Source organism: Montipora capricornis, chromosome 1, assembly GCF_036669925.1.
Source record: "Montipora capricornis isolate CH-2021 chromosome 1, ASM3666992v2, whole genome shotgun sequence".
NCBI classification, from domain to species: domain Eukaryota; kingdom Metazoa; phylum Cnidaria; class Anthozoa; order Scleractinia; family Acroporidae; genus Montipora; species Montipora capricornis.
In genome coordinates, this window is record NC_090883.1 from 50,736,227 (window position 1) to 50,748,726 (window position 12,500).

General features: G+C 42.8%; 2 protein-coding genes and 15 non-coding genes across 18 annotated transcripts in view; 2 read left to right on the forward strand and 15 right to left on the reverse strand.

Annotated features, from left to right (window-relative positions):
• LOC138054056 (uncharacterized) overlaps nucleotides 1-6,845 on the forward strand; it is a 16,419-nt gene extending 9,574 nt beyond the window's left edge. For both annotated transcript variants that reach the window (XM_068900569.1, XM_068900572.1), the window contains 2 exons: nucleotides 568-1,100; nucleotides 5,039-6,845. In XM_068900569.1, coding sequence (XP_068756670.1) covers nucleotides 568-1,100; nucleotides 5,039-5,608 — 1,103 coding nt within the window. In that variant the 3' untranslated portion in view covers nucleotides 5,609-6,845. The remainder of the gene's footprint in view (nucleotides 1-567; nucleotides 1,101-5,038) is intronic.
• On the reverse strand, nucleotides 1,391-1,463 carry Trnat-cgu (transfer RNA threonine (anticodon CGU)). Its single transcript has one exon. It is a non-coding gene; the product is annotated as a tRNA-Thr (tRNA).
• On the reverse strand, nucleotides 1,756-1,828 carry Trnat-ugu (transfer RNA threonine (anticodon UGU)). The gene has a single exon. It is a non-coding gene; the product is annotated as a tRNA-Thr (tRNA).
• On the reverse strand, nucleotides 1,936-2,008 carry Trnat-cgu (transfer RNA threonine (anticodon CGU)). The gene has a single exon. It is a non-coding gene; the product is annotated as a tRNA-Thr (tRNA).
• Nucleotides 2,116-2,188, reverse strand: Trnat-ugu (transfer RNA threonine (anticodon UGU)). The gene has a single exon. It is a non-coding gene; the product is annotated as a tRNA-Thr (tRNA).
• On the reverse strand, nucleotides 2,296-2,367 carry Trnat-cgu (transfer RNA threonine (anticodon CGU)). Its single transcript has one exon. It is a non-coding gene; the product is annotated as a tRNA-Thr (tRNA).
• Trnat-cgu (transfer RNA threonine (anticodon CGU)) lies at nucleotides 2,475-2,547 on the reverse strand. Its single transcript has one exon. It is a non-coding gene; the product is annotated as a tRNA-Thr (tRNA).
• Nucleotides 2,655-2,727, reverse strand: Trnat-cgu (transfer RNA threonine (anticodon CGU)). The gene has a single exon. It is a non-coding gene; the product is annotated as a tRNA-Thr (tRNA).
• Nucleotides 2,835-2,907, reverse strand: Trnat-cgu (transfer RNA threonine (anticodon CGU)). The gene has a single exon. It is a non-coding gene; the product is annotated as a tRNA-Thr (tRNA).
• Nucleotides 3,015-3,087, reverse strand: Trnat-ugu (transfer RNA threonine (anticodon UGU)). The gene has a single exon. It is a non-coding gene; the product is annotated as a tRNA-Thr (tRNA).
• Nucleotides 3,195-3,267, reverse strand: Trnat-cgu (transfer RNA threonine (anticodon CGU)). Its single transcript has one exon. It is a non-coding gene; the product is annotated as a tRNA-Thr (tRNA).
• On the reverse strand, nucleotides 3,375-3,447 carry Trnat-cgu (transfer RNA threonine (anticodon CGU)). The gene has a single exon. It is a non-coding gene; the product is annotated as a tRNA-Thr (tRNA).
• Trnat-cgu (transfer RNA threonine (anticodon CGU)) lies at nucleotides 3,555-3,627 on the reverse strand. Its single transcript has one exon. It is a non-coding gene; the product is annotated as a tRNA-Thr (tRNA).
• Nucleotides 3,735-3,807, reverse strand: Trnat-cgu (transfer RNA threonine (anticodon CGU)). Its single transcript has one exon. It is a non-coding gene; the product is annotated as a tRNA-Thr (tRNA).
• On the reverse strand, nucleotides 3,915-3,987 carry Trnat-cgu (transfer RNA threonine (anticodon CGU)). The gene has a single exon. It is a non-coding gene; the product is annotated as a tRNA-Thr (tRNA).
• Trnat-cgu (transfer RNA threonine (anticodon CGU)) lies at nucleotides 4,095-4,167 on the reverse strand. The gene has a single exon. It is a non-coding gene; the product is annotated as a tRNA-Thr (tRNA).
• Nucleotides 6,846-10,951: 4,106 nt separating the features above from the next.
• Nucleotides 10,952-12,500, forward strand: part of LOC138047547 (uncharacterized) — an 11,302-nt gene continuing 9,753 nt past the window's right edge. The window contains exons 1-2 of the mRNA XM_068894446.1: nucleotides 10,952-10,987; nucleotides 11,348-11,441. Coding sequence (XP_068750547.1) covers nucleotides 11,351-11,441 — 91 coding nt within the window. The 5' untranslated portion in view covers nucleotides 10,952-10,987; nucleotides 11,348-11,350. The remainder of the gene's footprint in view (nucleotides 10,988-11,347; nucleotides 11,442-12,500) is intronic.

The following is a 12,500-nucleotide window of genomic DNA, read 5'->3' on the forward strand; positions in this document are numbered from 1 at the left end:
TAGGGGACCCGTGGTGGGTATATCCATGAGATCTTTCCCGGTTTTGTGATATGCTCAACAAAAACAAACCAGGGACCGGGCCCCTTATTGGTATTATTGGGTTATAGCATTAATAACCGGGGAAGGTAGTCGCAGGCGCAGCAAGCCTAGTGAAAGACTGGTCATAGACCTTATTCATAAATGGCGGTCACATTTATAATTCTTTTGTCCACGTGCAAATTAGCCTACCAAGCCTCATTTTAGAGCAAGAATTCTTTTCAATTCACTGTATGGTATCGAGGCTTGGTAGGCTAATTTGCACTTCGACAAAAGAATTATAAATTGGCCGCCATTTATGAATAAAGTCTATGGTAAGGTGCATTCTTGCTCCAAATGCACTGTATATAAAAATAAATACTGTTACGACGGTCTTTTAGATCAGTTCCTAGCTACGTTATTCGTCGATCAAAATACCTTCTTTTGTTACGTTACCTTATGATTGAAGTGCAAAGCTTACAACTCGTATGGATTCCCCTTGTCTTGTTAGAACTTGTATCCTGACTATACAAGCTTCATTTTTCAATGCAGATGAATATTTCAAGGCCAACTGCCATCCCATGTGTCTTGAGAGCTGTGTGTCGTCGTGTATGCCCGGATGTTGTCGAGAACACGATAAGGTGTCCGTCAAAACAGGACTTGGAAAGCATTGCCACCCTCACTGCCTTGTAGACTGTGCGCCTTCGTGCGGCAGTGGTTGCTGTTCAGCGGAGGAAGAGCGAAATCGAGGCCATAAATTCTTACATTATCAAAGAATGGCAGACTATCAAAAGACCAAGGAAAAGGCTTTGGCAAAGCAACACGACGAGCCTAAATTACAGCATGATTATTCCAAATGTCATCCACAGTGCAAGCAAACATGCATTGCGTCATGCGGTCCAGGATGCTGCACGAAGGAAGGCGAGAGAATGAGAGATGAGCAACAAAGAAAGGAAAAAGATGAAAGGGAAAGGGAAAGAAAGGAAAAAGAGCAAACTAAGGCGGCAGCGCAAGCACAGAGAGAGAAAGATCTTAAGGAAATTTACAAGACACAGCAGAGATTTTGTCCAGCTCCTTGTCCAAAGGTGAGATATGTTACATCGATAACTAGCCGTGGTAACCTACCTGTTCAGAGTACTAGTCATGACCGATCCCTCAAAGCATTGTGCGAAATTTGGGACGAGAACGAAAAGTAACCGGAAAGAAATCAACCGTTCGCCTTTTGACGGATTTGACCTCTCAATCCCTGGTTTACGAGACCAGTGCTCTAACCACAGAGCTAACGAGGCAACCGTGGTCGGTGTCATTCTACCAAAACCGTCAAATATTTCTCCGTGACGAGAATGAAAAAGGAAGAGAAATGGAATCAACTGTGAGCCTCGTGAGGGAGTTGAACCCTCGACCCCTGGTTTACGAGACCAGTGCTCTAACCACTGAGCTAACAAGGCAACCTTGGACGGTGTCATTCTACCAAAGTCGTCAGATCTTTCTCAGTGCATTCTAGGTGTGCGAAATTTGTCACCAAAGCGAAAACGAATCCAAATGCAATTATCTGGAAGCCTCGTGACGGAGTTGAACCCTCGACCCATGGTTCACGAGACCAGTGCTCTGACCACTGAGCTAACGAGACAACTGTGAGCGGTGTCGTTCTACCAAAACCGCCCAGATATTTCTCCTTGCATTCTAGATGCGCAAAAAAAATGACGAGAACGAAAAGGAAGAGAAATGTAATCATCTGTGAGCCTCGTGAGGGAGTTGAACCCTCGACCCCTGGTTTACAAGACCAGTGCTCTAACCACTGAGCTAACGAGGCAATGGTTAACTATGTCGCTCTAACAAAACACTGAAATATTCCTTTACATTCTGGATGTGCGGAAAAGGTGACCAGACCGAAAACGAACACGAATGGAATCCCCTGTCAGCCTCGTGAGGGAGTCGAACCCTCGACCCCTGGTTTACGAGACCAGTGCTCTAACCACTGAGCTAACGAGGCAACCGTGGACAGTATCATTCTACCAAAACCTTCAGATATTTTTCCGTGCATTCTAGGTGTGCGAAAATTGTGATCAGACCGAAAACGAATCCAGAACGACTTTTGGAAGCCTCGTGAGGGAGTTGAACCCTCGACCCCTGGTTTACAAGACCAGTGCTCTAACCACTGAGCTAACGAGGCAACCGTGAACGGTGTCATTGTACCAAAAAGCCCAAATATTACTTTACATTCTGGATGTGCGGAAAAGGTGACCAGACCGAAAACGAACACGAATGGAATCCCCTGTCAGCTTCGTGAGGGGGTCGAACCCTCGACCCTGGTTTACGAGACCAGTGCTCTAACCACTGAGCTAACGAGGCAACCGTGGACAGTGTCATTCTACCAAAACCTTCAGATATTTTTCCGTGCATTCTAGGTGTGCAAAAATTGTGATCAGACCGAAAACGAATCCAGAACGACTTCTGGAAGCCTCGTGAGGGAGTTGAACCCTCAACCCCTGGTTTACGAGACCAGTGCTCTAACCACTGATCTAACGAGGCAACCGTGGACAGAGTCATTCTACCAAAACCTTCAAATATTTTTCCGTGCATTCTAGGTGTGCGAAAATTGTGATCAGACCGAAAACGAATCCAGAACGACTTCTGGAAGCCTCGTGAGGGAGTTGAACCCTCGACCCCTGGTTTACGAGACCAGTGCTCTAACCACTGAGCTAACGAGGCAACCGTGGACAGTGTCGTTCTACCAAAACCTTCACATATTTTTCCGTGCATTCTAGGTGTGCGAAAATTGTGATCAGACCGAAAACGAATCCAGAACGACTTCTGGAAGCCTCGTGAGGGAGTTGAGCCCTCGACCCCTGGTTTACGAGACCAGTGCTCTAACCACTGAGCTAACGAGGCAACCGTGGACAGTGTCATTCTACCAAAACCTTCAGATATTTTTCCGTGCATTCTAGGTGTGCGAAAATTGTGATCAGACCGAAAACGAATCCAGAACGACTTTTGGAAGCCTCGTGAGGGAGTTGAACCCTCGACCCCTGGTTTACAAGACCAGTGCTCTAACCACTGAGCTAACGAGGCAACCGTGAACGGTGTCATTGTACCAAAAAGCCCATATATTACTTTACATTCTGGATGTGCGGAAAAGGTGACCAGACCGAAAACGAACACGAATGGAATCCCCTGTCAGCTTCGTGAGGGAGTCGAACCCTCGACCCCTGGTTTACGAGACCAGTGCTCTAACCACTGAGCTAACGAGGCAACCGTGGACAGTGTCATTCTACCAAAACCTTCAGATATTTTTCCGTGCATTCTAGGTGTGCAAAAATTGTGATCAGACCGAAAACGAATCCAGAACGACTTCTGGAAGCCTCGTGAGGGAGTTGAACCCTCGACCCCTGGTTTACGAGACCAGTGCTCTAACCACTGATCTAACGAGGCAACCGTGGACAGAGTCATTCTACCAAAACCTTCAGATATTTTTCCGTGCATTCTAGGTGTGCGAAAATTGTGATCAGACCGAAAACGAATCCAGAACGACTTCTGGAAGCCTCGTGAGGGAGTTGAACCCTCGACCCCTGGTTTACGAGACCAGTGCTCTAACCACTGAGCTAACGAGGCAACCGTGGACAGTGTCGTTCTACCAAAACCTTCACATATTTTTCCGTGCATTCTAGGTGTGCGAAAATTGTGATCAGACCGAAAACGAATCCAGAACGACTTCTGGAAGCCTCGTGAGGGAGTTGAGCCCTCGACCCCTGGTTTACGAGACCAGTGCTCTAACCACTGAGCTAACGAGGCAACCGTGGACAGAGTCATCCTACCAAAACCTTCACATATTTTTCCGTGCATTCTAGGTGTGCGAAAATTGTGATCAGACCGAAAACGAATCCAGAACGACTTCTGGAAGCCTCGTGAGGGAGTTGAACCCTCGACCCCTGGTTTACGAGACCAGTGCTCTAACCACTGAGCTAACGAGGCAACCGTGGACAGAGTCATTCTACCAAAACCTTCACATATTTTTCCGTGCATTCTAGGTGTGCGAAAATTGTGATCAGACCGAAAACGAATCCAGAACGACTTCTGGAAGCCTCGTGAGGGAGTTGAACCCTCGACCCCTGGTTTACGAGACCAGTGCTCTAACTACTGAGCTAACGAGGCAATGGATAGAGTAGTTCTACCAAAATGGCCACATATTCCTTTACACTCTGGATGTGCGAAAATTGCCGGACCAGACCAAAAACGAAGTTATTGGAGGCGAACAATTCGTGAAACATGGCTCTTTTTAACCTATTGTCAAGGTTTTTCTTTTTCAAGATTTTTATCAACATTGACATAGGGGAGGGGGAAACGGGGAAGGGCGGGCTTACGCGGTCTTTGTCTTAAGAGAGTCTTACTGTGAAGTCATCTTCCGTGAACTGTCCCAACACTTTGACCAGGATTGTAGGTTAAGAAGGAGGGAACTCATCATCTTATCTGATTTTTATTGTACCCATCACAAATAATTAATGTTAATTACAAGAATAAACTTTACAAATGAAGTAAAGGGCATCAACTTTCTGAAATAACTAATAAGTTAAAAAGGCCAGGAAGCCGTAAAAGTTCGTGCTTCTACGGAATTTAAAACCATGACCTCTGCGGTATCGGGGCAGAGTTCTATTAACCCTGTACAAGTCCGAGCAAAAGACGGCTCGTTAACTGGCAAAAAATTGGCGATATGCAACCCTTGAGGCTTCACACGAGACCAATGTTCTAGCCACTGAACTATCATCGAGGCTCAGACAGCGAATGAAATTAATATACTACATATACCGCTTAAAAGAAAGACAGTCCTTGATTTACAGGGATAGTACTCCAGTCACTACAAGAAAAAGCCTTCCGACAGAAACCAGTCTTAAGCTTGGAATGAATAAAGTTATCACTGTAGTAAAGGTGGGGAATGCAAAACGATATGGTATCTGCCGGATACGCTGTAAACATCTTTAAGTATCTATTAGCTTTTAGTTGAGCTTGTCTTTATCTCTACTTTCAGGTATGTGCGCCAGCCTGTGCAGATGCGTGCTGTGCATTTGGCAGGTACGCCCCGGCTTCCCCAGGAATGCCGTCTCAACTACACCCTGGTCTTATGCCAAATGTACCTTACCCTCAGTCCAAAAATATTCCAGCCCAGGCTTTCGCATGCAAGGAATCTTGCAAGTTTTCCTGTAGTTATGATTGTCCACGGGACTGTTGTCAGCCAGAAGAGCTTGCGCAACAAGCTGCCCATGAAGCTGCAGCGCTGGCACCACCGACGGAGGTTGGAGCACCACAGAGTCTTTATCAAGACCAAGCTCCAGAGTCTCCAACCTGTCCAAGCCCGTGCCCCGGTGGGTGCTATCCTTCATGCACTGTGGCCTGCTGCACCTCTGCTCTTGGTCTCCCGATAGAAAATGACGCTATGTTAACACCGGAAACACGTTCGTCGACCAACCGAGTTTTGCACGTCACTCATTTGGTTCAACCAATCACAGGTTTGAATGGGTGCTCACCGTCTTGCGCATCACACTGCTCGCCTGCATGTGCACGTTCAGGCTGTTGTGATTCGGCAAAGAAACGAAAATAATCAAGTTTCTGCGCCTAGTACCCTAGCTTTATGTCGACATGCTCTTAATTTAAAGGGATTTTGAAAGAACGACAATGGATCTGAACAGAATTCCATTTTTCTGAACTGCAAAGAACGTACCTACAGATCTGAAGCCAAATTACTACTACATGTATACATTTGTACAGAAAAAGCCGATGATAATTTCATTACTAATAGTGTTCATTAAAGTGTCATCGCGACATACTACATTATAACGTGTCATAAGCTGGCTGAAGCAGATATTTGTTTACGCCGGTAGCAAAACCGATTGAAATGCCAATACACGATATTCCAACAATGGTTGCCATGTAAATACAGTATGTTTTTTTTGTTGTTGTTTTTGTTTTGTTTTGCCAATAAGCCCTTCGTGAGTTCTTTCAAACTACGACAATCTACTGAAGAACACATTCGGAGAAAAAAGCAAACAAGAGCATGACTGACTAAAAGAGGGGCTAAAAGCACTATATTAATATGGCGGCCATTTTGGAACACCCGCGATGTCAGTGTCTACGCAAAGTTAGAAGTCACTGTGTCTTGATCAAAGTTAGAAGTGTCTTGAGCATTAGAGCTTTAACTACAAGTTATTACGTCTACCTATGTTGTTTGTGTATAAGTTTGCGCCGCTGGTAAAACAACCAACTTTAAACACGCAAGGATAGTTGCTTGAGCGTGTCTTTCAGCGGATAACTCCAATAGCAAAGCAGCCACCAAAGTCGTGCACAATGTCACGTAGATTTTCTTGAAACGGCATTAACGATGTCTCAGACACTCCCTTCTGACAAGTCAATGACAATGATATTTTCACACTTGGAATAGTCGCTTTTAAATTTTGGCGAAATGGCAATGTCGCCTCTAATGTAGTCACGGTATAAATACTGAAAGCATGATAGTGATCAGTGATTACAGCAAATATCCCAAATTTGTGACCACTTTTAGATTTTCGTTTGTACACACAAGCAAATCAAGCACAAAAAAGTTGTCTTTGCCCTCTGATTTGACAGTCTCTATAGTTATAAGAAAAAAAAAAGCTGACAATTTCCAGGGTCCTTTCTCTCATGGGAAGGATTTTGAATACACCCTCTAGGACACCCAGGAATGAGATTAAACACGATGTCTTACTGATTGTAACTTCGCCCCTTGTACATTATCAATGTAAAAGATTATGATTATGATCAGCTCTTTTTCATTTCATAAGCAATAAACTCTTTGTAACATGGCTACTGGTGTTTACAGTATGGGCATTTTTTTTCCATTAAAGAATCGGATTAAACTTCGGCCACCAAAGCTCTAATACGTGACAAAGATGTAAAACTACTTCATGCTCTCTGTTTTAACATCGTGACACGTTTCTAACGATTATATTGGTAACGCGTCACTGGGCACTCGTCTCAGGTGGGAGAACGACCTAGACTTTCGAATGCAACTGTCAAAACGTCGTGACATTCGACCATTTTCCTGCACACTATTCGTGAACGCCCGGTCGTAAGGGTGTCATAGGTCTGAGTCTTTACACGTCGTGGCAGGAGTTGGTCGCAAGTGAAAGTCAAAAGCAAAAGTCATACCGTTTAAATCGCCTTTGACAGGTACCGCGACAACTCTGCCCGAGGCCATTTGTTTATTCTTTTGCACCCCAAACAGTACCGATCCACAAGTTGAACCCGTTAGAAGGTACAATGAGCGTCCCCGTACTTTTAAGTAAGTAAGCAAACTTGTACTGTCTAAAACGCCCCCTTAAGGCCTTTAAAAGGTTATTGATCTGAAAAACCGGAAGTGCTGACCATCGCCCATGTGATAAATTGCTATGTTTTTTCACCGATGCAAAAGAAAACACGAGAGTTGGAGATCACCGTGGTTACTTTAGCAGCAACTTAAGTAGTTGCTAAAGAAGAAAGCCTAAAAAATATAGGCTTGGACGGGCCTCGAATCCATGACCAATTTGCGCTCCACTACTCTACCAAATGAGCTATCAAACCAATAGGAGCTGGTCACTTGATCTCGTTTAATATATTCCGTAAGAGGTAAGCCCTTGCGCAAGAGTAATAGAGCTCAATCCCCGGACGATTATAGTTTGGACCACAGACATGGCTGAATTGACGTTAGATTAAAGTCAAGATTTAAAATTCAATTATCACTCGTAAAATTGTTAGTACTTTCAAACGTTTTGTTTTAGATTTGGTATTTTGGACCACGCATGCACAGAAAACTAGATTCTGGTAACATTGGTCGTTTTCATACTAACGATGGGGAATCCGTTTGAGACGAACTTTAGCCTGTTCCAGGCTCTAAGTGGGTCGGGGCAAGCAATATTGTGTCGAGGCAAAAGACTAGCCCAGTCTTTGATCGACCTTTGCTCGACCTTTCCTCGCGCTCACCACAATTTTTTGCTCGCTCAGATTCACCGAGAGCATGGAACAGGATAGACGAACTTTGGCCAACATGTTTTGTGCGTCTCACGATAAATTTAGTTTATGATACCAGGTGATAAAGCAAAGTTTACCCATAGCTGACGTTTCGAGCGTGAGCCATTCGAATACAAAGCAACAAAAGAGTGTTTTTTTCGAAACTAACTCCTTGGTTTGTGAACAGTCTGTAAGCCTCCTCTAGTATACAAAAGGACAAAGGAACAATGACTTCTATGGAGGAACTATCGTTTTTAACTTTCCGTCGTACTGGATGAATTTAATAAAACGTTTGCCAAATTTCGTCCAGGTGGATAATACGGTTCATATAGTTAGTTCAGAATTTACAATGGACGAAAGACACAGCATCTGGAGGGATTATGCGTTTCTAATACAACAACAAACATAAAGAACTCTTTTGAAACTTTGGACGGACGTTTTTTAATATGGGAGCCCCCCAAGTAACTGGTCATGTTGCAATAGACCTTTTTGCAGATAAGGCGGCCATTTTGATTTCTATTGTTTCAACTACTTACTATGGGATGCCCAGGGGGCAAATACATCTTAATTTGCCCCTTGAGCATCCCATAATGTCTTTCGAAACAATAGAAATCAAAATGGCCGCCGTATCGACCGTATCGGTAAAAAGGTCTATTGGTTAATTAAATCAGATATTTGGAATAGACGACATGGCTGGGAAATGAGGGTGTGGAGTTACTCGTAATATGAGCGCAAAGTTATGGTGATAGAAAGCAAGTATGTGTAGTTTGCACACAATATAAGTAGTTGTCTTTTTACATCGTTCGACGTTGATTGTAGCTTTATTTTTGACTATGACCAATACTGATATCTTGGTGTTCTAGTATTCCCTAGACCTTGGTTTCTTTCAGATAAAATGTCTTTGTGCTTCGATCTACCACAAGGGTTGGAAACAAAGAAATTTGAAATGAAATTAATTCCAGGTAATGTGCCTTTCTGTTATGTTGTATTGGGGGGAAAAACACCTACAATGTCTGTAAACTTTTGAACAAGGTGACAGAAAGGCTTTAGGATTTTAAAGCTGAGGTTAGGTTGATTTGCTTTAGGAAGCATCCTGCTTCAGCCTTTATAATGTGATCATTAAAAATGGAAATTTTTAAACTCGAAGAAGATTGAAGTGTTTTAAGTTTCAGACATCAATTATTATTAAAAATTCAGAATGTAAGTGGGGCAAAGGGGGACAGGAATGGCGCAGTTGTGGTGAGAGCGCTCGCCTCAGACCAATGTGACCTGGGTTCGATTTCCAGACTTGGCGTCACATTTAGGTTGATTTTGTTGGTTCTCTACTCTGTTACGAGGGGTTTTTCTCCGATTACTCCAGTTTTCCGCTCTCAGCGCAGGCTCAAAAACCAACCTACGATTTTATATGAGTTGATTTGATTCTGTAGTGTCACTAATTAATGCCAAAGTTTTGCTTCCTTGAGCTGGGGTCGGGATCGAATTATGATCCTTCGGCACTAATGAGTTCATTTTAGGGATACAACCCTTCTCGAACTATGTGCCGTGCCAAGTAGCGTTCTCCTCTACAGCTCACTGGTACTAATAGCGCCAGGTATTTTCGCTGTTTGTTCCTCCAAGCCCTTTTTATGATTCCACGCGCTCCTATTACTATCGGAACAATGGCAACCTCCTTAGACCTTCGTCAGCTTCACGATAAAACCAAGACGTCTCCAGCTTGACTTGTAGATCTTCATAATGCTGATGAAGTTGCTTTTTCCTCGCATTCAAAAGATGGATTGCAGAGAATCGCAGATGCCTTTGCAATAGCCCAGAAAAGACTCAGCTTAACGACTGAACTGCAGGAAGAGGCTACGCTACTGCATGACTACATGTCTGTAACAAGCTAGAACGGTCGATATGGACGACAATCAACACACGTACACACACCAAGATGGCGGATCAACAAGGCTACTTTAATACAAAAGCCAGCTGTGACGTCAGCACACCACGAGGTCGTGACAGTGTCACGCAACATTGTTACAATGTCGGTCATAGTCATTTGGTCAGAATGGGAGCAAATCTCCTTTCTAAACAACTTCTCGTCATCCCGCTCTCCAAAGGAACGAGAGGCACTGACGATCCTTAGAAGAGATACATGGATGCCCTTGCGAAAACCTTTAATGAATGCGAGATTGTTGATGGGTTGCAGCACCGAATGACAACTGTCAACACCTTAGTAACGAATTGATGGGCTTAAAGCTGAAAACAAGAAAGGCGTCATATTAAAAAAAGCGCATCAAACCCTTAACTGGGTCAACTGGGTTGAGTGGCAGTGATGGTGATGATCAACTATTGTCGTGTTTCTTTCAATTTTTTTCAAAGTAATGACAGCGTTGGACTAGTAGTCAAGGCTAGTTAACAACCACGAAAAAGTGCGAAACGGAAAAAAGGTTGGATCTAATCCCCACGAGAAGCAAAGAAAACTCAAGCCTTGGACGAAATCAAAAGCCAAGTCAAGTCCCTCAAGCTATCCCTCAAAACCGAGATTATACAACTCGCCATTTACTTCCACGTGAAGAGATGTCATAATAAATTGATTTTAAATTTGTTGCACTTTTTGTCGCTCTGAATGGATTTTTTCAATTCGTCATTCTGGATAATTTGGCCCTCCAATATGGATGTTTCACTGACGTAAAATTAGATTTTTAAAAAGCTGTTTTGGTGTTTGTTTGCAAACTTAAAGTTTCACTTTGGGCAAATCAGTCCGTGGCTTGTTTATTTTCATTTCAAAGATCAATTTTGATCAGTCCGTCACCTTGATACCAGCTATTCGAAACAAAGAACTTTTCTTTTTTCCTCGAGAACAAAGAGATTGAATTAGTTATGAGTTACATCGAACAAAGGACTTCAAAGCTAGTCAAAATTTGGCAGTGCCGTTGTGGAAAGTTTATCTTGTAGGTTCGAAAATTGGGACGTAAAGGTATGTTAAGAAATAGTTCTAACGAAATGCGGCTTGTCGTGTAAGCACGCCTTGGCTAATTCTGGCCAGGTGCAGTTTGACATCGCTTCCTTTCTCCTAAGGAAGCGTTTTTCACGTAACATTCTTAGACTTTAATTGGTCTTTCGGTGATTTCCTGCGCTGGAGTAGTGTAAAATTCTTTCAACCGCCTACAATCTTTCAAAATCATTTCGAGGAATTTTCGGTATAATGATCTTAAGAGGATAGTTCTAATTTCATCTCCCCTTTCACTTCATAGCGATTGGTCGATTTCATATTTGCAGATGTCTTTTTAGCGAGTGATAATTATCATTAACGGTGAGATATTCTTTCTTTTCCAAGCAGATGGGAAACAAACTTTTATTAAGGCTCTTGCTGCTTCTAGTGGCAACACTACTAGTTTCAACATGGACTTGTGAAGCTCGCAGCCATCATCGTAAGTTTACATATTTAAATTATTCGAGGACAGCCCTGAGGCAATTTAAAAAAATGGCCTACAGATTTTTTATCGACTCTTTTCACGGATTCCTGATATTGACGGAGGCAGTAGATGGCCTACCGTTTAACTTCGCGGTGGGTGTTAATATTTGATTGCTCAAGCACAAGTACGTACCTTCTCGGTGATTCGATATTTTTCTCGACTGGAATTAAACAAACTCTGTTTTCTAGGGGTTAATATTTGCCTCCACGAAATGATTAATCTTACTTGACGCGATAAACGTCGGAAATGGTCATGTGCCTTTACAATCAAACTGTCTTTAAGTTTTTGACCTTTCGCATTTTGCCAATTTGAGGATCTCATGAGTAGTAAGAACCAGTTTTGGAAATAAAGGTCTTAATTACCAAAGATGGGTTACTACTACGACTCTTGATTGTCTGTCGTTTTTTTTTTTTTTTGAAGTTATACTCCCGGTAAAATTATTTAAATCTACCACGAGGTGACTGTGTGCGGAAATGATTCGTTGCGTTCGCGGAACGCGGCAAAATACTTTTATTTGTCATTGCTCGTTTTTTATTAAGTACTCTAACAATGGCGGTCTTCATTTTCATCCGGAACGTCCTCTAAAATTGATCTTTCTAGAAAGGGTCACAGGCAAACCCTCTTTGTTGTGGTCTTCTGTCATTGAATTGTACTTGTTAAAAAAATCGTCCATTTGAATCCTTCTTAGACGAGATATTTGAATACGAATGCAATCGGGCTTCAGAGAATCTACGACAAGTGACTTTGAAAATATTCTTATTAGAGAACAAGAACAAGCCTTGGCCTAACGAATCGTTCATACAGCTCTCGGATTATATTTGAAAATGTACTCATTAAATGCCACAAAGAACCAAGAGTTCGCACTCCCTTAATTAATGCAGGCACATTTTCTATGAAAATAACTCTTGTCGAAGCGCATTTTTCCATTGTGTAAGTTTAGACACATCTGTTTCGTTCTTCCCAAGGTACGTCTTAATGATTCATCATTTTTCTGGTGCTATCATTGAGTTAGAA